Below are 22,493 nucleotides of genomic sequence, written 5' to 3'. Positions count from 1 at the left end.
ACGCTATTAGTATTAGTGGTATCACAGATGTTATTCTCCTGTATCAAGTCAATAGAATGCTATGGTCAGTAAAACACCCCCTAGAATTACTGAATCTAAACCTACATTCTGAACACGAAGTATAACATTTCCCTAACCTTTATCATCGTCCACCTCCATATCATCCTCATCCTTGCCTCCTAACGTGTGGTCCATCTTCCTCCGCTTGTTAGTCTGGTCTGCACGTGGCTTGCGCTTGTCACTCAGGGTGGGGGTAGCGTTACTGTACACAGGGTTCCGGGGCTGGTGTTTGTCTATTACATCAGAGGCGGGGGCTGTGGTGTAGCCGGGGTACTCAACAACAGCAGGGAGGGGAGCTTCTGCTATTTCACCATCTTCTTGTGCTGCAGATTGTACGGGAGGTGATGTAGTGCATTGTTTAGTCTGTTGTTTATATAACATTGCAATTTACTGATGCTTAAAAAAGGGCCTTCCCGTGATTAAAGCATGACTTACTTATACTAGTAGTAGGTTTTGCGTAGAACTGCATTCCCTCTGAGGTAGATAGCGGGGGATCTAGAGAATAGCCGGGTGGGTAACCAAAGTTTCTCATTCGGTAAATGTGGGGAGCTAACTCGTGGTTTTCTAACCCCAGTGCTAGTCGCAAACTGTCCGATACTTTACCTGGCTGGAACTCTTTGAACCTGAAACCGGGACAAGTTCAAAGAATAGTAACGATTCTTTGGAAGTAGATGTTGGCTGGATTTTTTCGTTCTTACTGAAGTCTCTAGTAACCAGTTCTTAACAAATAATATTCTTCAAATACAGTTTTTATTACAGATGCATGTTAAAACAGAGAACTGTATGATTTAGTTATGCCTACAGAGAATGACAATGTGATTTTTCTATTTTCTTCGGAATTCTGACTTCCATGGTACCTCAATTTGGTTTCATAACATCACAATTAACTAACTTATTGGTCTCTGGGCAAAAATTTCATCCAATCTGTCAAATCTGTGTTCAGAAATTATCATATTTGAAAATGGGATAGAAATTTTAAAATATGAATTTTCGTTTTGTTAAGCTTTCTGCAGTGAGCTTCCTCCGACCGAAATCAAACTTCCAGCACCTCAATCGTGTCATATGCCATCTATAATTGACTGACTAATTGGTTAATCTTCAAAAACAGAAAATGGGACAGACTTATAAGAGAAATGCAGCCAAATAATCACGTCTATCTAACTAACCTTGCTTCAATCTCCTTAACAACTCTGACATGGTATCTGTCGTTATGATTTGGACCCCCACGCGACTCTTTAAACTGTTTCAGACCCTCCTGAATCTTCTTCTTATCGTGGGGTAGTTTACAGTCTGACAGTCTGTGTGGTCCGTCACAGTTGAAACAAGTTGGACCGTTCGCCCTGAATTAGAAGTTTATCAAGTCAAATAGAAAGTAGAATATTACATAAAATGTCATTCATGGAAATCAGTAGATTGCTATAATATACAAACAAACGACTGTACAATGCACTACTTATATCTAAACAACGATATTACAACTTCTAACACTGATACGTGTGATATACGTGTGATATCAGGTAACCACTCACATGTTCTGTTTAGGAAGTTTAGCTCCGAACATGTCCAGCTTATCCTCGCCATCATCCAGAGCCACACTGAACACGGAAGTAAAGAGGGGAGTGTTGTCTCCGTACTGTACGGGGGTTTTATCCCAGAACTTACCTACTGAGTCTATGATATAGTACGGTAAATATAACACGTGACCGTACGAGTCGTACTGATTTTCAGGACCGTTTTCCTCGGTTGTGTCTCTGTTTTCAGAGAGAATGGTGTAAAGTTCTGATTCTATTCTGGACTGGCATTCTGTGGAGAGAGGAGATTTGAAGTAGTCTACTTCTGCTAGGGGTGTTTGAGAGGGGAAGAGGTGACCGAACCGCTCGTGTAGCCTGATCCGGGATTTTAGACGCAGATTTTCTGCTCGCAGATCTGCCATTTCTTTGGCATTTACTAATTCCTCCGTGTCCATACTGAAGAAAAGAGTATCGTAAAATGTCTGTGCATTCAAAAATTAAGGGATCGACTACATTGATTATTACATACTGTCATTGAATAACCAATTGATGAAAATCGTGATATATTTTCCATGATCAGAAGGCTGAATATTTTAGCAAAGACATAGAAGCTAAATATTCGAGCGAGTAATTACATCTTCATGTACAATGTACTTACATAGTATGTACAATGTACTTAAATAGTATGTACAATGTACTTCATGTACAATGTACAAAAATAGTATTTACCCATTGGTGTTTTCATCGTACGTGCCAGACTCCTGCTCTGGGTCTCCGCCACTAAAAGCAGAGAACAGATCCACACTCCCGAACACATCTGACATTCTGAACGCAGATACAGTGAAAACAGGTTGATATTCTTAAAGACAGGAATTAGGAGAAGTAAAAACTGGAAAAGGTTACACATGATAATTTGTTAGGTTTAAGTGTAGGATACAGATTTTCCTGACTTAAACAGGGGGTGAAGTAAGCTATGTATGCATATGGCTGGCGGCTGCCCTCCACTGAAAAACTACCAATGAAATGTGACACTAATTTCGATGCATGATCTAAGTAAGAGTTTAAATACCTACAACGAATTTTAATTTATTTTAAAAGTATCACTACATAATGAGTGTATAATGTAAAATGAAAAACAAACAATGCAGGTCATGATTAGAGTTAATGTACAAGGATATCATTATTGATAACTTAATTAAAAAGAATCAAACCAGATAACGTTTGAACCAGCCAAATCATGTGTATGACAGGAAGCTGTGAATAAACAAAATAAGTACAAAATATTTCAATCATAAGACTGGATACAATTATTAAGAAATTAGAAAACACAAATTAAAAATGTCTGCTCCTCATAGACGGCTTGTCAAGATGAGAAATATTTAGTCGTCTTCAAGCAGCATCTGTACCAGGGACAACTTTGCACATTGACTCTCCACTAAGCGCTTGTCCTGTGATATATTGAATTGTATTGTGAAACTTGAAGAAGAATTGAACTTGACCAAATGTTTTGGCCAATGATGAAACGCATTCTGACGAGTAGCTCACAGCAGCAATCAGTTGCAAACCAGCCTTCCAGCTCCCAAAACAAATTTGTATAGCACTATTTTGAGTTTGTTATTATTGTAAAGCAGACATGACAAAATTAAATGAAAACACAGAGGAAACGTACTGTGCCGACTTTAATGAGAGTGGGGACAGAGGTGAGTTTGAGGTCCTCTGATTTCCTGAAACTATTGTTCCTGTCCTTCCAGGTGGTTCTGTCGATCTGTACTGTGATGATACAGGTACACTCTGGAGCACTGTTTAGAGCCTCTTCTATAACCGGATCAGCTGTAAATACAACCTGTTTGATGTGGATTAATCCATTAAATGCAAACATATTTATGATTTAATGCACAATGATTTGGATTCTTCTTTACTCATTCTGAACTTTTGTTGATCAAGTAAAACCTTAAAAAGAAGAATGGAATTTAAGATACTAACCTACATTGCAGTCAGGACACCAGCTTTTACCTTCGCTGTCTACAGAGCCTGTAAACAGTGTAAGAAGGTGCAGGGAGGAATCTTTATACTGCTGTACTGCTCTCAAGTACTCAGTAAACCCGGACACTTTGACATGTTTCACCACATTGGCCATAACTGCAACTGGTTAATGGTTATAAATACTTTAAAAATCATAATTGATGTGATTACAGTTTGTAACCCATATATAATTTACATTACACATTTCTTCCTCACAGAGCAAGAGTTTTGATGCTTAAAATGAACCAATATCTTACTTTACTTTATTTTGCTGAATGGCAGGACAGACATTCTCAGGAAAGTATTCTTATTAAATGCTACGTCCTGAGCACCTATCATTGTATTGTAATCGCAAACAAGGAATTTAATGTCAATCATATAATGGGATAGACACTTTTCTCTGTTTTCAGAGGGTTTTTAGCATGGTGTTATTTGATCTGTAACAACGGAAGAACTCCGAAAACTTATGTGCCCAAAACTAACTTTTTAATATTTGACTTTCAAGTCAGAGCCCTGCACTGTCTTGAAATTTTATCATGCTTTGACTAGTGCGGCGTAGGATGCAATTTGTTTCAAAACACAAGCAATGTACAAACATTTTACATCTCAATTTTTGTAATTTATTTTACTTTACTTTTGGAACGGTACAACTTTCCAGTGGTGGAGGAGGATGGGCAGACGTTTATCAATGAAATGATCAAACAGTGTAAGCTTTTAGTAAGCTTATAAAGTAAAAAATGTACAACTGGAAGATATGATGGCAATAAGGATGTGCTTGCTAAACAACTCGTGCATTCCTTACAGTGGATGGAGAGACAAGTTGTGTTAGACAGAAATATGCGAGAAGATATTAGTGCATATCAGTCGGAAGTGATCAGTCCGCAGGACAAGCTTATTGATAATCAAAACAAGGTTAGTGAAGCTCAAAAGAAGACGATGATAACGGTTCGGTTAAAGGACCAGTTAACTGAAAAAAAAGTTATCCTCATATTTTGACAGATTGTGACAAATAGCAAACTAAGCAACGAGTCGAAATTCCTAAATCTCTAACTGCTCTCTAACGCGTGTAAATAGCGTTTGTATTATTTTGGCGATGACGTCACGAAGTCCCTTGCGCGCGCAGAAGAGCTCGTGAGACTGTATTTTACAGGTAGAAAATGGACATAATACAATGTTTTTCCCAGAATAACTCGAAAAGTAAGTAATTTAGGGTACATGTTGCTTCATAAGTTGTATATAAACATGGCTATTCTGCACAATTTGCACACATTCAAAAACCTTTAGGGCCTTCATAGCCCAATTTACCAGATACCCATAGTTTTGCATGATTTCTGGAACCGAAAATCAGTTTTTCGCCAATAACTGAAAAAGTAAGCACTTTAAGGCATATGTTTGTTCGTAAGTCATATATTAATATGCTAATTCCGGTTCTTTTGCACCCTGTCTAAAGACTCTATCACGATCCTATCGAAAAATGGGCTCAGCACCACGCCCAAAATGGTTTTTGGCGAATTTCTCGAAAAGTAAGGATTTTAGGCCATGTGTTGCTCAATAACTCCTATATAAACATGCATATGCGGCTTCGTTTAAGCCTATTTTGAAGTCTCTACGACCTTCAGAAACAAGGGGTCGATTACGTTATTGGGTCAATATGGGCGTGGCCCTCCTGGGTTTTCTCCACTGTCAAAAAAATGTCTCCAAACGAAAATCGTTTATTCATACCTTCGGGAAGGTCTGTGCAAAGTTTCGTGAGTATCTGAACATTTGCAGGTTCATTTCCATAAATGTCCATAAATGACTGGACTACACAACTTTAGAGTTAACTTTAGAGAAACTCATAAGTCATTTATCTCAAATTAAGCTGTTAGTGTCCATGATAAACCTGTGGCGACAATGTTTTACGTGAAATGTAAAAATCAGGAGTAATATAAAAAGTGTATTTTTAGATTAAAGTGCTAGCTCATAGTTTTAGAATTGTATAGATTAACGTTGGTCGTTTAACCATCTAACAATCGATCGTGCCGTAATATGTGGCCAAAGAATAATAGGGTCTTGGAAATTCTATAGTTGTTCAGTAGGTCGATTGACTGAACACGTTTGCACTTGGTATTTAAACTTACCAGTAGTTTATTTATGTTATGTACCGATGATAAGGCAATTAGGATAACAACTAGGTAAGCCGTAAGTCTAATTCAAAACACATCGCACATCGTACACTCCCATCACTATTACTATTTGGTAGACCGGGTATTTTGGCGGGAATTCTGTTCCCACGGCACTGTTCTGATAGAAGCTACTTCTACTAATGGTCCCAGAGGAACGGCCGTAAAGTAGCCAGACTTCTTGTCTCCTGTACTGGCTGACACATACGATTTAAAGTTAGAAATTTCGCTATGCTATAAATATAATTGCTCTCGGAATTGAACAAACTCCTACTTATCTAGATCCTTTCTAAATTCGTTAGAGTTTCATGGACTGGGGAAAAATAATCGGTACAGTCTCCCTGCTTGTGTAATTAAGCAATGAAAACAATCCAAAATTATCACATGACATAAGTTGTAATATCAGAAACTTACTAACCGTACATTCACCCGCCACTGTTCAAGAACCTATATCACTGTTTAAAATCATGACGTGAGCACTGTACATCTAATCAGCTATTCCTTTAGTTAGGATGATAGCCAAAACTATAAGGATTTTGGAGAACTAGGGTAATAGTCATAATTCTAAAATTTGAGTGAGTTACACGTGTTTTAATGACAACGATAAACATTTGCAACGTATTACGCTATGCCAGCGCGCACTGAGGGACTTCGTGACGTCACGAGGCCACAGCTTATTATTGCAATAACACGCGTTACACGTACGCTAGAGAGTTGGTTCTTTCGGCGATACGATTCTTTACCAGTTTGTCACAGCTGATTTAAATCTTAGCCAAATTGGAGACTACAAATTTTTCAGTTAACTGGTCCTTTAAATAAAGATTTTACAGAGGAGCTTTTACTCCGTACAATCAGAGATCACTAAAACGTACAGCAAGGCAGCCATTTCACACGATGCGAGCAATCTCAGTACTGTCATCTAGCACAAAACTCTTCAGAGTGCGTTTATAATGTTTTACATATGACCTGACTGAAAATAATTTATTTTTCATTGATACATAGAGTACAAGGTTGATAAGTATTCTAAGAAGGCATCAGTTAGCACCTTATATTACAAGAAAACCATGCAAGTTGATTACCGGCATGACTTCATTCGCCGATAGTGCCGAATGAGGACTCCCCTTTTTTTTGAAAACTTTGCTAAATTTTCATTTTACTGGATCCCATAGTAGAGGCTCTTACGGGCTTTGTCTGCTAGATACACTAAAATCACCAGACCCATCTTAAAAGACGTATTTTTGACCGTAGAATCGATTAAAAGTGGTTAGAAGTGTTTAAAATGGGGGTTACCTGGTTTTATTTTGAAAAAATCGATTTTTGGCCCCAAAAATGGCCATTTTTTGAGGTTTTTTAGAAATTTCGACAGGTTAATTGAATCGAAAAGCTTAGATATTTTGGGTTCTTGTACATTTTTATTTGCCGCACTAGTTAATACCAATATAATAGGCATACACAAGAGTTTACCTGGTCAAAATTTTAAAAAACCTCCCAAAAAAAATGTTTTTTCGCGCGCTAAATTTTTTCGGCTCTTTACACACCCACAATGAAATATTTTTGCTCACAAAGTGTTTTAATACTGTCCAATAATACTATTTGATAGTTTTTCAGCGTAAAAACAAGTTTTGAAAGCGGAAGAAAAAATTATATTTTTCGTGGTGCTGAGCACTTTGAAATTTTTTGAATAAAATCGAGCGCTACCGTAAAATTTTAGTAACCCTTCCCTGAAACTCATTTAAGTTTTTGTACCGGTAGTGTTTTGTCCTTTTCTGAAGTTCATGCCTTAATTTCATATAATATTGTTTAAAACAGCACAGTAAAGTGTTTTATAATAGTAGAGTGCCATTTCTAATACTTCAATGTTATATTGTTGAGGTACCTTTACTACACTTGGCTGATTACCTTTTGTCAATACAATTTCACCAATTTAGTATTGCATTGCTTATATGACTATTTGGATTTATAATTTATCGATTGTGGGTATGAATTAACTTTTGGTTCACAATCAACAATAAAATGTCTACTGTATGGTACCCTTACAAGATTAATTATAGATCTTTTGACAGGAATGCCTGACTTAAACCCCCTCATCCATCACTCATTCCGTGTTACCTGTTGGATGTGGAGGAACCCTACCACAAACTGAAGTATTGTAAAGGTACCCTTCAGTACATAAATAGAGCACTGTAAATAATATAGATTAGTTACTGTTATCTTCTCAATGCAATTTTGAATACATGTCAGGAACACCTGACTTAAACCCCCTCATCCATCACTCAATCAGTGTTGCCTGTTGGATATGGAGGAAATCTACACCACAAAGTGGAATATTGTAAAGGCACTCTTCAGTACACATAAAATAGAGCACTGTAAAAAGAAAACAACAATTTCAAGAAAACAACAATTAAATAAATAATATAGATTAGTTGCTGCTATCTTCTTAACATGATTTTTAATTTATAAATAGTAGTAGAGTAAATGTCAGGAATGCCTGACTTAAACCCCCTCCTCCATCACTAATTTCGAATAAATGTATAGATGCTGCATTGAATTCATGAAGATATCATTCGTTTTGAGCAATCATTCCCTTAGCTCCCCCATTCTTTGATTGTTTCAAAGAAGTAGTCAAACTACAATATGTATTGTTTAGTTACATCTATTGCTTGTTATTTAAGCCATTTCATCTGTAGTAGATTCAAATAATTTCTGCAATTCTGAATTATGTTGCTGAACAAACTTGACAATCACCATTAGAAAGAAGGTGACATGTTTATGGACCCAGAACTAGCTAAGACAGCTAAGACTCTGTGTACATGCGAATCACTTCAAGAATCTTCTTGATGAAAGAAGCTTGTGTGGTTTGTTAAAAGACTTCGATCCGCTCACAGCCATGCAGATTAAGACGAATTTAGATCGACATTATTTTGATAACAATGAAAACTCAAATGGTTTGATTTTTAGCTAAGTTACCATAATTATTATAATTAATTAAATACAGGCTGACAATGTTTCATTTCACAAAATGTATCTGAATAATGTAATTTTAACTGAATCTTAAGCTGTTCAAAAAGCTTTGTTAGATGATGTTATCGATGCTGTATAAGTTGAAACCTTTTGATGATGAGAGGTACATGAACAAACCTACACTAAACAATACTACATTCCAGCTTGAAACGAAATGAGTGGAGTTGAACGACGCCTGTTTATCGAAACTACATCAATCAACTTTTCAACTATGCAGGTTATTAATGAAATGAAATGAAAAACTACTACTTTGTCGGAACTAAGTCCGATCTACGCCAGATAACCCCCTCCATATATCCCTGTCCCGCATCAGAGTTCACAGTTCCTCTTTTGAGTTTGTCCCAATTTCCTTCAGTAACATAGACAAGTAGCTTTGTCTTGGTCGGCCTTGCTGTGCTCTACAATGCATAGGTTTCCATAAGACTAAATCACTGGCAAGTAGCTCAGGATGTCTGATGCAGTGTCCCGCCATTTTTAGTCTCCTGCTTCGTAACTTGTTTGACAGCCTTGGTAGACTACCATACAAAGTTATATTGCTGACCTTGTCCTTCCATGAGATACCCAGCACCATACGTAGCATCTTTGTGTATGTCCCGTCCAATACAAATGAAATAAATTATTTTTATCACGCTTATATCAACAATCAAAATTAAAAACTTATGGACGTATATCACTCATTATTATGTATCACTCTCTAACATCTTGTCCTCACTACAAATATTACCACTTCTGATATAATAATGTTTTTTTGTGTCTTCTTTGGCTCCGGCATGGCTCCAGCTCAAAATCTTTGGGTGGGGGGGGGGGGGGGGGGAAGCCCCCTGGAAAATTTTGGAATTTTACTCTCCTAAACATATTTTAATATCTCCAAAACAGTCTCAATTGATTACAGAAGTCAATTGACCCTTAGTTTTAAATACAAAATTTGACAATTTTTGTGTGAACATTTTCAAATCGTTTGGGTGGGTGCAACACCCTTTGGGTGGGTGCGCACCCACCCGAACCTACACGGTGGAGCCATGCCTGCTTTGGCTATCTGTTTTATTTCCAAGACCAACTGCTGATGGATAACTCGATCTTCAGGTGATCGATCTGGAGAGATGAAAACAGTCTTATGATCTTCACACAGTCTCAGCTTTTTGGCATTTACTAATATCTGATGAACGGTAAGTTAGAATTATCTAGCGAAACTTTGACTGGTCTAGTCTTGTTGGCTGATTTTCTCCCAACCCAGATAGCTTCAAAACGTGGTTTTTCTTCAATCTGCTGAAAAATCACGGTAACTTTATTGCACAGTTCCTCTTCATCAGTCTCCTTCAAACCAAAGATGAGCACATTCCTACTGCGATCCTCTTCCGATACACCATCCTGTACAACCTTTTTTAAATTCTCTTCTGCAAGCACAGGTGCATTTTTAGTCACAGCTTGACTGTATGACTTCATCTCAGCTTGGACAGTGTCTTGAACGGCGGTCTTGACGGTGGAGTGCATGGATTCCAACTGCTTCGATTTAGTTTCCAGAAATTCAGCCTGCAGCTTGATAACAGTACTTTGCGATCGGATAAGATCGCTCTTCAACTCCTCCATATCTTTCTTGTTATCCAGAAACGTACTTACATGATTATCGGTAGTCTGATACGCAGAATACAAATTATAAATGTTTTACTGAAACTGACTTCACTGGCTTTTTGAACGTTTCAACTGAAAACTCAGATTTATTGTCACAGTTCGTAGCTTCCGCGAGTTCAGTGATCCAACCGTTATAGACCTCATACTCTTCAGTAATGTAGCTAGGTAGAATAAACTGACAATCTTTGAAGAGTATCCATTTCCTCCATCGATTACTTGTACTTGTATAAAGTAAAAACACAGTACCAGCAAAATGGCAGTTGTAATGTAGCGATAAGATAGAGATATGAGCTAGATTATCAACACGTAAAAAAAACTGTAAAACTGTAGATTCATAATATTATTATGCTTTTAACATCATCTGTTGTGATATACATGACAAAGGGTTGGAAATGTACAGTAACCTTACTATATTGCAATTACACAATATTATGTGAACGACCCCTAACCCCTTATCTAAGGCTCTATAAGTATTGAATAATGATAACTGCAGGATTTCAAAATGTACAAGGCATCATATCAAAGATTGCATATGCCCGAAAGAAGGACAAATCCAATTTGGCTCTCTGGATGTATGGAAAGCTCTCAACCTTCCAGAAAAGGACTGTTCAAAGGAACACTTAAATCCCTCCGACAGGTAATTATCATAAATAATAATTTAGTCTACACTTCATTTATTATGTCAAATCACCTACCATAATGAAGAACTAAAATTGTTGTGTTACCGTAACCAAGTTTAATGTGACTCAATTTTGGTGGAACTTTAGAATTTGGACGTTATATCTATCATGTTCAGACAAAGATAACCTCTCTAGGCCCTCTGGTGGTGACGTATAAGTGCTTTCTCAGTACTTTCTCTCGCTTTTGGACAAATTCAGTGAGTTAACTTTTTATCGGGGGGGTATTACTGTCCATTTTGTCCATTTTGTCTTTGTCTTTTTTTACATTTTTTTGTGAAGGACAGTGTTTTCTGGACAAAATGGACAATGTAGGGACAAAAGGGACAAAAGGGACAAAAATTTTGGACAAATGAGACAAAAAATTAAACAAGCTCAAATGTAGAGTAAAACAAAATTTAGTAAAACAAAATTTTTATTTACCACAAAACAACCAATACATATTTAATATTATTATACATTTATAAATAAATATAAATCTAAATTCAGCTATATACTCAATACACAGCCCGCCGCGCAGACAGCCACACATTGCTCAGAGATTCTCAGGTGCAGATGTAAGCGCCGCGCGCGCGAGGTTTTTTATCTTACAATTACATGTTACGATATATTATTAATTATCAGAGAATTTTAGAAGCAAAATAATTATTGCATATTGGGAAAATTTCGGTCGTTAACGCAGTTAACGCGAGCGCAACTTGAGCAAAGCGCAACTTGAGCAAAGCGCGAGCGCATGCGGAAAAGGATCGCGTAGCTAGTCAAGATGTTGATAAATATTTGGCTTGTGGCGCGATGTGTTGCTTTAACTATATCCCTCTCGCTTGTAGTAGCGCGCGACCGACGGAGGCGGAAATGACTTGTGGAACAAGCGCGCCCGCAGCGGCGCGAAAGCACTTGGTTAGCTAGGTGAACGCAATGTGCCTTGTACATTGTAGGATGAAATCCTACTAGCTGACACCACTCGCAGCTGTGCTGCTCGCTGTCAGCGATCGAAATTTATACGCGTATCACCCATTAAGATGTGCCACCCGACGCGCCACGCAATTTTTCTCGTTGCTCGTCGCACGTCGACGAACAACGAAGCTCGTTCCGACGCGCCGCGCAATGAGCTGCCAGGCTAGGACATCGTCCTGGTCCAAAAAATTTTGGCGAGCGATTTTCTCCAAAAATTTAATGTGGGCGCCGACTTCCACTCTGGCTAGATTTCTTTTTACCCAGCGCGCGTTCCTTAATGGGATGAGGTAAAATTAGGTAGAAAGAATCCACTGACTTCCAATGACTACAATAGCTTGTAGCCGCTAACATCAAAGCTGCCGCGCGCGCCCAGTGCTGGGGTGCATTCTCATTAACAATTAAACTTGGTCAAACATATTTATATACAGTTCCTAAATTAAATCAATAATCATGTTAATATGAGTATTCAACACTATTCGACAACAAATATTTGCCGGCCCATCGACGATTTAGTCGCCGAAACAAAAATCAAACGTTTGCTTTTTCGTTTCGGGAACTGTTTGAACTCAGTACTATATCCGACTAATCATACTTTATAATGGTTAAAAAACCAAGTAGAAAGATTTTCCTCGATGGGCCGGCATTCGCAACCGCGAAACTTTTTGAGTACGACAAAAGAAGCTAAATGTAAACAACTGTGGAACAAGAAGGAACGCTTCCTCAGACACAAGAAGCAAAAAGAATCGACACCCTGTACCCTATCGGAAATCAGCGACTTCTCTTTACTGTCCATTTTGTCCCTGTTATGTCAATTTGTCTCGTTTGTTGACCATTGTTAATGGTCTGGCCCGGCGCGCGCTACTCCGTAGCACTTGCCGTTTCGAGAAGAAATCGGCGCGCGCTACTTCGAAGAAATTTATTGTATCACGTTGCGACCCCCACGGTCGTTACACTTTATCGTTCTGACGATACAGGGGGAGCCGCGCACTTCGTGCGCGGCGGGTCATACAACGTATGACAAGAAATTTAGACGAGTAACATTCGTCAACTCGTTTGTCTCTGTCCTTTTTGTCCATTTTGTCCATTTTGTCCCCGCATTTTTTGTCTTTTTTGTCTTTTTTGTCCCTATTATCTTTTTTTGTCCATTTTGTCCCTCTTGTCCATTTTGTCCCTTTTGTCTTTGTCTTTTTTCAGTTTTTTTTGTGCAGGGATAAAATGGACAGTGGCACCCCCCCCTTTATCAGTGGTCGACCGGGGGCAGGATTCTGACCGGGGCCGGGGAGCCCCAATATAGCCGGGGCCGGGGCTGACCACTGAGAATTGGCCGGGGCCAGGGTTTACCCCCGGAGAATTGCCAATTTTTGGCTGGGGGTTGTGATTTTGGCCAGGGGGCACCGGGCGACCACTGCTTTTTATGTCACGATTTTAAAACTTTATTCATAAGTTTATGAAACATCAAAACTTTGCATGCTCTGCATTATGTAAAGTCAGTCATGCACTAGAGCACAGTTCACATATAATAACCTAATCCAGCCTAGGGGAGGGGGTTTGAAATCGCTTGTGCTAGAGTGATTTATACTCAATAGCTATGCGAAAAGTGGCTCAAGGAGGGGAGACCGACGTAAACAATTTTGAATTGGTAGAAGTTAAGTTTAGGCTTTAATAAAAAACTTCACCGGACCGTTCCAAGCTGCCTACAAAGCTGGCAGGAGCTGTGCCGACCTAGTTTGGGCACAGAGCATGCTCATATCTGTAGTAATGAAGAAGGAGTTTGAATGGAACAAAGTGAGTATTGACATGTCAGCTGCCTTCAATACCATCCGCAGAGGTACAACAATCAGACTACTAGAAGCTGCAGGATGCTCCAGAGACGACCTGAGGCTTGTACAATACCTCATGGCTAACACCACTCTAGTAGTCAGAGTGTGTTCTACTGACTCAGAGATGTTCTCTTTCAACATAGGAGCCTCCCAAGGAGACAGCACAGCTGGTAAATTGTTTACCCTCAATCTAGCTGGAGCTGTAGTGCACATAAGAGCAGTCCTCTCCTCAACCCCCAACCCTCCGATAGCTGATAACCACATGCCTCTTGAGTCCGGCTATTCAGACGATGTAGAGGAGATTGGTGAAGATATGGAGGAGTTACAGGATATCTTTCAGATCTCCAAGAATATTCTCAGTGAATGGAGTCTCTTTGTCAATGACACAAAGACAAAGTTTACCAGAGTGTATTTAGAAGAAGTTGGTGCATGTGACGAGTGGGATAATGAACTAAGAGGAAAAGAGGAGTGGAGAAACGAGACGCTTCTTGGTACTAAGCTTCGATCAGAGCAGGATGTTACTAATAGAATGAATAAAGCTAACACCGCCTTCTGGTAATTTGACAAGCTGTGGTGCCAGGGATCAGAGAGGAGTCAGATAACTGAGAAGAGAAAGATCAAACTCTACGACTCACTAGTAGTATCAGTACTCCTGTACAACTGCTGCTGCTGGGCCGTACCTCAGCATGTTCTAGAGTCTGTAGATGTTGTTCAGAGGAAGCACCTCAAGCGCATCCTACACATCTATTGGCCTAGCTCATCATCTAACAAGGCCCTCTACGCTCGTACCCAGACCAGGCCCCTTTCCGAGAGAGTGGAAAAGGCACGGTGGACAATGCTAGGTCATGTTCTACGCAGTGACAACGACACGCCTGCCTACCAGTCTCTGTTATTTGCTTCACTAGGATGTCAAACACTAAAGGGACGAGTGGGTATACACAGGACTAATTTGTATGATATTATTGTGAAAAAGGACCTATTTAAGAGACAAATTTATTTGAAAAATGAAGATGATTTTACCAACTTAGTGAACTTAGCAAGAGATAGAGTAGGATGGAGGAGTTCATTTACTTTGAGACATATTGAACGAATGAGTCTTCGTAAGCGTAAATAGGCCAGCACTTTGCTGAGCCTCTTTAGGTGCTCTTTTGTTTATAGATGTTATTATATATTTAAAGAATATCATTCTTTTACCACATACATAAGACTTTGCCGTAGGGTATACAAAAATGTGACCATTCATCAATTTTCAGAGTGCTGTATCTGTACCCGAATAGAAATAAAAGATTTTAATGACACAGTTTTCTTCCGCTCTGAAAGTGAACGAATTACAAAACAGTCTAGAGAATTCCTCGCCCTGCTGCAGAAGATCAATCCTGGGTTGTGCTCACCAAAGCAAACCTCTTTTTTTGTGTATTCAGTGTCTTAACTATGTAAAAGACAACTATAACAGGTTGAGTGGTTTCCTCCTGTTTTACTAACATTTAAAAACATCAGGAGGTGACCGGGATTCCCGGTACCGGGATTGGCAATTTTGAGCTATCCCGGTCCCGGTCAAATGCTGATTTATTTATTTATGATCCCGGTCCCAGTCCCGGTCCCGGTTAATTCGGGATTCTTGGTCCCGGTCCTGGTCTCGGTCAATCACTCAAATTTGCCGGGATTTTGACCGGGATCTTTTACATAATTTCATTCACTGTGATTTTAAGTTTTTCCTTTCATTCATTGTGAATTTCATCTTTAAACATCCTCTGAGCCGAATACAACAATGTTTAAAATTGCTTAACAAGTTTGAGTAATAAATTATGATCATGAATTAACCAGTAATCGACCGGAATTCCCGGTACCGGGAATCCCGGTACCGGGATTGGCAATTTTGAGCTATCCCGGTCCCGGTCAAGTCACATTTTTCATCCCGGTCCCGGTCCCGGTAAATTGATAATCTCAATTTTGAGCTATCCCAGTCCCGGTCCCGGTCCCGGTCAAGTCACATTTTGTATCCCGGTCCCGGTCAGGCCTGAAATCATGTCCCGGTCACCTCCTGAAAAACATTATTATTCAAAGGTAAATAGACAGCGATCAGTAGTAATTTTTAATCCATTTCTATCGGATTTGCAAACTTTTAAAATGATATAACACTTGTACGATCTCAAACTTATGTGATATGATACTGTTGATATAAATGTGGGAAGTAATAATATATTTGCAGGTGTACAGTGCTGTTTCTGAAATTGACGAATCCTCTTGTGATGAAGATTGAAGAAGCTATTGCCATCCAAGTGGAAAAAGTCCCGCCTCTGTCACCCTCCTCGAATAGAACTAAGAAAATGTGGAGACTTTCTTCATTTAGTTCCAAATCAAGTGGACCAGATGTTGATTTGTTTGAAATGGACTGAGACTTGTGTTTCATATGCCAGGTTGAACAGGTTTGTGTGAAACTTTTGCTCGCAAATATAATTATTATACATATTATCTCGATTTAATTTTAAGAGTATGAGAGGTTATTCTTCTTTAACAATACGAATTTCCCTAGACGTTAGAAACGAAAAAGGATAGTCTGATTCAAAGAAAAGATAATAGTTTCTTCGTCGATTTCGCAACATACTATCTGTGGACATCTACAGAAATCGTCAGGATCTGTGCAACATCGATGTTAATCCTGATTCGCACATGAACAAGTGCCCTGTTCTTAACCCTGAGAGTCTCGGAAAATATCTCTATAGCAAGCTAGGTAGATATCACAAAACATGTCGTTTGAGGTACAGCAACTCGAGGGTGAAACAATTGAAGGGTAAATTATCTGAAGCTGTAAGTTTAAAACCTGTCTCTAAGGCAGGTTTTAAAATGGAAAGACACGTGTCCACGCACGACAACACCAATGCTGCATTAATGAGTGCAGGTATTGATACGGGCCTTTTAACTGGAGCAGGAGAATGTTTTACCAGAACTGTACCTCGTGTCTGACCTGAAGCTTAAGTACAATGACTATGTGACGTCTAATTTATCTGAGAACGCTGCAAACTCCAGCAATGTTTAATCTGATCACATCAGTTTTCAGAAAGACAATGTCGGTAAGACGAGTTTGTTTCGACAGCAGGATCGTATCTAATTTAGCCGCAACAATAGATGCGGATAGAGATGATAACACTTTAACAAAGACAGCACTCTTAAAGGAGATTAGAAAAGAAATCTTTCAATGTAGAAACGAATTCTATCAGAAGATTTATCTTCAAAAACATGTTCGATTTACTGATCGGACTGTAGAAATATAGTGTTTATGTGGATTAATCTGTTAAAGCAGGGCTATTGTATCATTTTAACATTAACTTTGCATAGTGATGATACGTTTATTATGTCTCTTGTGATTATCTATTTCTACAGTGTAGTCGGATCCCAACTGTTCTAAAAGGCTATCTCGTTAGCTTTTCGTGTTAAAAGCGATTTCTCAACGGTTATCACCTCTCTAGATAATTCTTAAAACATTTGGACTTCATTGCATTTTTGAAATAAATGCAATGAGGGCGTTTTCGGCCACACCCCTTTTCAGGGTTTCGCGGTCACTCGAATTTTTGTATTTCAGCCCAGGAAGGTTTTAAAGACTATTCCGATACACCAAAATGTGCCTAATAGCCACATTTATATACAACTTATGAAGCAACATTTACCTTAAAATGCTTCGTTTCGGAAATATGGCCGAAAAACGGTTTTTGGCTTGACGCAGTTCATAATTTCCATGATTTTTGGCATTTTCGCCTAGGAAGGTCGTAGAGACTATTTTGATATACTAAAATGTACATAATGGCCACATTTATATACAACTTATGAAGCAACATATGTCATATACCCTAAAAGGCTTACTTTTGGACATGTGGCTGAAAAACGAATTTTTGCCGAGCGAACAATGACAGTATTCACAAATGGGCTATTGGACTGTTAACTAAAAAGGTCTTAAAGAAGACTCATGAGGAACATAGCATTTGTCACAAGATGTAAGATGACTCACTTTGTGTCCAGAAACACTCACAAAAATTGTAGAATAATCTACTTTATTGGGCATCTCTCTTAATGGGCCAGGACAGCAGCATATTTGTGTTTTACGAAAGGGCAATTTTTCAAAATTACGGTTTCTTAAGGTCAAAGGATCGGTTGCTAACAACAAATTGTTCGCAATTGCCGACTCATGTACATCATATACTCAAAAACGCTCACTTTAGGAGTCATAACTACTACATGATTTTATGATTTGTGACAACCCCAACAATTTTTCCTTGGCACCAATTTAAATAAAATGTGTTGACCAAAATTCAACTTCAAACTTTTTATTTATATTCATGCCATGAAACCATGATATATGTACCAAGAATACCGCACCTAAAATAAATCGGCACTGGATCCGGGCCAGATTGTTGCTTGACAGCTGACCAGTACCCCACTTTAAGTGCCTCGACCAATATTGATCTGTAATCCCTGGATTGAGATCTGTTGGCCGCAGTTTAATTTAGTTAATTTCCTATAATACCGCAGTGGTTTGGTTCTCACTTCAGAATGACCCCATATTCTTTTTTTTGTCGCATAGATTTTCCCATTGTATGATAATGCGTGTCATTCCGTCGTTTTTTAATCAAGTGGTGACTGGCTAGTTCTTCTGTTATTACAGCTGCCTCGAGATCTTATCTGGGGCATGGGCACTAACTAAGAACATTAGAACTGTAATTCTAGAACCTCATATTAAGGTTACTTGGCAGAATAGCATTAGCAGGGTTCGAGATTTGACTGAGGGCATTCAGGTAACATACCAGGTTCATATCACCAGTTGAGGTGGATCTTAATTTCGGCATGCAATGCCTTATAAGTTATAAGATTATAGTAGAATCACGGGGTTTATATAATAGAAGGTCTCGAGATGCTGATTTAGCTATTTAGGTTTCACATGTGAAATTTCTCCAGCTTTGGGTAAAGTGGATTTTAGAGCGGGGAGGGGGTCTAAATGACCAAAATCTGAACGATCTCTTACTTACGGGGCACTAGTACTACGGGACAAGGGACGGATATCGGGCCTAGTAGCTGTTTTTTAATGAGAGGCTTGGGTATGGACCTAGATGGTCAACGTGAGGATAGCATGAGGATTTAGGATGCTCTGCCTGCCTTTCGTGGGGTCTTGTGACCCCGAAAGCTGGTATATCTTATCTAAATTAACCTTGGTTAAATCCCGTACTGTTTCGAATATATCATTAGATTTATAGGTCCAATATCAAGCAAAAAAGTATGATCTCCGGTACTGATGTTACACTTACATGATCTCCGACGCAATGATCTCCGAAGTCCGATGTTAAAGTTGGATCTCAGAGCCAAAAAGAGGAACCTACGCCTTGGTTCCTCTCTTTGAGAGTCAAACAGGAAATTCGGTGTTATCAACTCAAACTCGGATTCGTAGCACAATTGAAAAACCAAAGAATAAAAATCTGAATGAATTTCCCGAAATCCTAAAATTAATATCAGGTTGTATTCGATTCAGTGGCCCAAACTCCAGTTTGGACTTACGAGACTTAAGTTCAAGTCGAGGAACACTTTGATTAAGCATGATCCTTGTCTAGTTGGAGTTTTCGCACATCATGCATCTACTAATCACTCCTAAACTGAGAGTTTTAGAGTCGAATCTCGAACCCTGCCATTCAGTCAAGTAATCTTAATCTGAAGTTCTAGAATTACAGTTCTAGTGTTCTAGTACTAATGCATTAGTGCCCTAGATAAGATCTCGAGGCAGCTGTAATAACAAAAGAGCTAGCTAGTAACCACTTGAATGACACACATTATCATACGATGGGAAAATCTATGCGAACCAAACCATTGCGGTATTACTATTTAAATGGTTAATGAGCTAAATTAAACAGATCTCAATCTAGCGATTACAGACCAATATTGGTCGAGGCAGTGAAGTCAATTATAATTATAAAGTGGGGTACTGGTCAGCGGTCAAGCAACAATATGGTTTTATGGAATGAATAAATTAAAAGTTGAATTTTGGTCATTACATTTTGGCTAAATTGGTGCCAATGAAAAATTGTTGGAGTTTTCACAAATCATGCAGTATAGTTAAACTTATTTACTAATCACTCCTAAAGTGAACGTTTTTGAGTATATGATGTGCATGAGTCGGCAATTGCAAACAATTTTCTGTTAGCAACTGACCCTTTGACCTTTACTTTGACCATTACTAAAGTAACCGTAATTTTGAAAAATTGCCCTTTCGTAAGACACAAATATGCTGCTGTCCTGGCCCATTAAGAGAGATGCCCAATAAAGTAGATTATTCTACAATTTTTGTGAGTGTTTCTGGACACAAAGTGAGTCATCTTACATCTTATGACAAATGCTATGTTCCTCATGAGTCTTCTTTAAGACCTTTTTAGTTAACAGTCCAATAGCCCATTTGTGAATACTGTCATTGTTCGCTCGGCAAAAATTCGTTTTTCAGCCACATTTCCAAAAGTAAGCCTTTTAGGGTATATGTTGCTTCATAAGTTGTATATAAATGTGGCCATTATGTACATTTTAGTATATCAAAATAGTCTCTACGACCTTCCTAGGCGAAAATGCCAAAAATCATGGAAATTATGAACTGCGTCAAGCCAAAAACCGTTTTTCGGCCATATTTCCGAAACGAAGCATTTTAAGGTAAATGTTGCTTCATAAGTTGTATATAAATGTGGCTATTAGGCACATTTTGGTGTATCGGAATAGTCTTTAAAACCTTCCTGGGCTGAAATACAAAAATTCGAGTGACCGCGAAACCCTGAAAAGGGGTGTGGCCGAAAACGCCCTCATTGCATTTATTTCAAAAATGCAATGAAGTCCAAATGTTTTAAGAATCATCTAGAGAGGTGATAACCGTTGAGAAATCGCTTTTAACACGAAAAGCTAACGAGATTCCGTTTCGTCCCTGACTAAGTGTTACGGTACCACGAGGTTTCTGGCGCAGTGACGCGCTTTCGAGCAAATATCGTGCTAGATACGTCACGCGCCGCAACCGAATTAGATTTAAGTGCACTTTTTCCATTGTAAACACTACATACGACGCGCAACACGTTCTACGAGGTCGAAATTTTCGAGGTCTCTAACACCGGAATGGAGCAATATTTAGACGATCTGACACTTTCTAGGGCTTTGAGTAATAAATTATGATCATGAATTAACCAGTAATCGACCGGAATTCCCGGTACCGGTCTCTAACACCGGAATGGAGCAATATTTAGACGATCTGACACTTTCTAGGGCTTAAGCAACCTAAGAGAAATTAGGGGAACAACTCAGAAAAAATTTTTAGTCGATATTCCGGTGTCTGTAGATGTCCGAAGTTTTGGCAGTAAAGTGCTCACAACACAGCTTCTGAAGGCTCTAGAAGGTTCCCGATACCGTCAGAGTGTTCAGTACACTCCATTCTATCATATAAGAACCCTAAAAGAAGTCCCAGGGCTCGAGCAAAGAAGCGTGATATTTGCCCGTAAGAGCCTCTACGATAAACTTAATAAAAATGTAAAAGTAGCGCTCGATTTTAAGCACATCATGGTGCGCGGCACGCTAGACTTAATATAAAATCTTATTTATCGACACGATTGTAGTGCGATTTGATACAATAACGCAATGCACTGCACTATTAAATTGAGCTGTGTATCAAATAATGGATGATGATTAATCACTCTGCACTCTACACTCGACAGTCACATGACTTTTTTATAACACTTCCTCTAGGTGGCTCTGAATGACAATTCGAAACTTTAACCCTCTAATCTGATCCCAGTCCTAACCCTAACCCAGTAACCCAATCCCTAGCTAACTGAACTCGACAAATAATTTGCTTAACCATTTGATTGACGATGTCAACCTTGTAGCGCGATGCACTACTGGGTCGCGCGCGCGCATCCAATAATGCTTCTCGCAACCACGTATGCAGATCGGCGAGTTACCTGAGGACCCCAGGCTATTATGTTCATTAGAATATAGATTTGGCGGAATGAAAGGCTGAGCGCGGCCCAGTAAATCGGCGAGATGCGAAGGATTGACATCGTGAATCAAATGTCAACCCTTCCAGATCGTTGATCTGCGAATTAAAACAAAAACGATCTCGTCGATGCAAAATAAAAATGATAATTTGCGAGGCGCGTCTAAGCGGCAAATTGTCCTCCAAGAAAAACGTTGTCATACGTTGTATGACCCGCAGCGCAAGTGTGTGCGCGCGGCTCCCCCTGTATCGTTGAAACTCTACAGGGGTATACTTTATAGTCAAACGACAATGGGGGTCACGACGTGATACAAGAAAAACGATTATCTCAGCACAAAGGCTCTACTATCAGCAAAAAATAGCCTAATAAATGATTTATGCTTTGCATAGCCATGTGTCTACGCGTACTGCAATAGGTTGCCGCGCGCGCATCCAATTGCAATAATGCTTCTCACAACCACTTATGCAGAGCAGCAAAATGCAAAAGATTGACATCGTGAATTGACGCGGACGGATGTTACTCGTCTAAATTTCTTCTCGAAATGGCCCGATGGCACGTGCTACGAAGTAGCGCGTGCCGGGCCAGACCATTAACAATGGTCAACGTCAACATCGCAAATCAATGTGATACTGCAAGC

General features: G+C 39.1%; 3 protein-coding genes and 2 long non-coding RNA genes across 7 annotated transcripts in view; 3 read left to right on the top strand and 2 right to left on the bottom strand.

Annotated features, from left to right (window-relative positions):
- Positions 1-22,493, bottom strand: part of LOC134813324 (zinc finger CCHC domain-containing protein 8-like) — a 101,634-nt gene that overhangs the window by 839 nt on the left and 78,302 nt on the right. Inside the window, exons 2-6 of the mRNA XM_063821019.1 lie at positions 2,301-2,396; positions 1,590-2,027; positions 1,227-1,400; positions 496-683; positions 138-383 (exon numbers count right to left, since the gene is read on the bottom strand). Of these exons, the coding sequence (XP_063677089.1) occupies positions 138-383; positions 496-683; positions 1,227-1,400; positions 1,590-2,027; positions 2,301-2,395 (1,141 nt within the window). The 5' untranslated portion in view covers position 2,396. The remainder of the gene's footprint in view (positions 1-137; positions 384-495; positions 684-1,226; positions 1,401-1,589; positions 2,028-2,300; positions 2,397-22,493) is intronic.
- LOC134813330 (thioredoxin domain-containing protein 17-like) lies at positions 2,683-3,735 on the bottom strand. Its single transcript, XM_063821025.1, has 3 exons — positions 3,555-3,735; positions 3,241-3,401; positions 2,683-3,019 (listed from the first exon to the last, which is right to left on the bottom strand). Exons 1-3 carry the CDS (start codon positions 3,706-3,708, stop codon positions 2,951-2,953), a joined length of 384 nt encoding a protein of 127 aa, XP_063677095.1. The 5' UTR covers positions 3,709-3,735; the 3' UTR covers positions 2,683-2,950.
- LOC134812834 (uncharacterized) lies at positions 8,505-11,282 on the top strand. Of its 3 annotated transcripts, none has more exons than XR_010159965.1 (5): positions 8,505-8,700; positions 8,920-8,993; positions 9,860-9,942; positions 10,899-11,042; positions 11,221-11,282. It is a non-coding gene; the product is annotated as an uncharacterized LOC134812834 (long non-coding RNA). The 3 variants fall into 3 exon arrangements; XR_010159964.1 differs by having other exon boundaries at positions 8,511-8,700; positions 11,202-11,264; XR_010159966.1 differs by lacking the exon at positions 9,860-9,942 and having other exon boundaries at positions 8,511-8,700; positions 11,202-11,264.
- LOC134812459 (uncharacterized) lies at positions 13,795-14,415 on the top strand. Its single transcript, XM_063819891.1, has one exon. It carries the CDS (start codon positions 13,795-13,797, stop codon positions 14,413-14,415), a length of 621 nt encoding a protein of 206 aa, XP_063675961.1.
- On the top strand, positions 15,110-17,190 carry LOC134812833 (uncharacterized). Its single transcript, XR_010159963.1, has 3 exons — positions 15,110-15,309; positions 16,066-16,282; positions 16,390-17,190. It is a non-coding gene; the product is annotated as an uncharacterized LOC134812833 (long non-coding RNA).

This window comes from Bolinopsis microptera, chromosome 3 (genome assembly GCF_026151205.1).
Source record: "Bolinopsis microptera isolate Bmic1 chromosome 3, MBARI_Bmic_1.0, whole genome shotgun sequence".
Taxonomy (NCBI): domain Eukaryota; kingdom Metazoa; phylum Ctenophora; class Tentaculata; order Lobata; family Bolinopsidae; genus Bolinopsis; species Bolinopsis microptera.
Note: the sequence above shows the minus strand (reverse complement) of the source record. Positions and strands in the feature narration are given on the sequence as shown.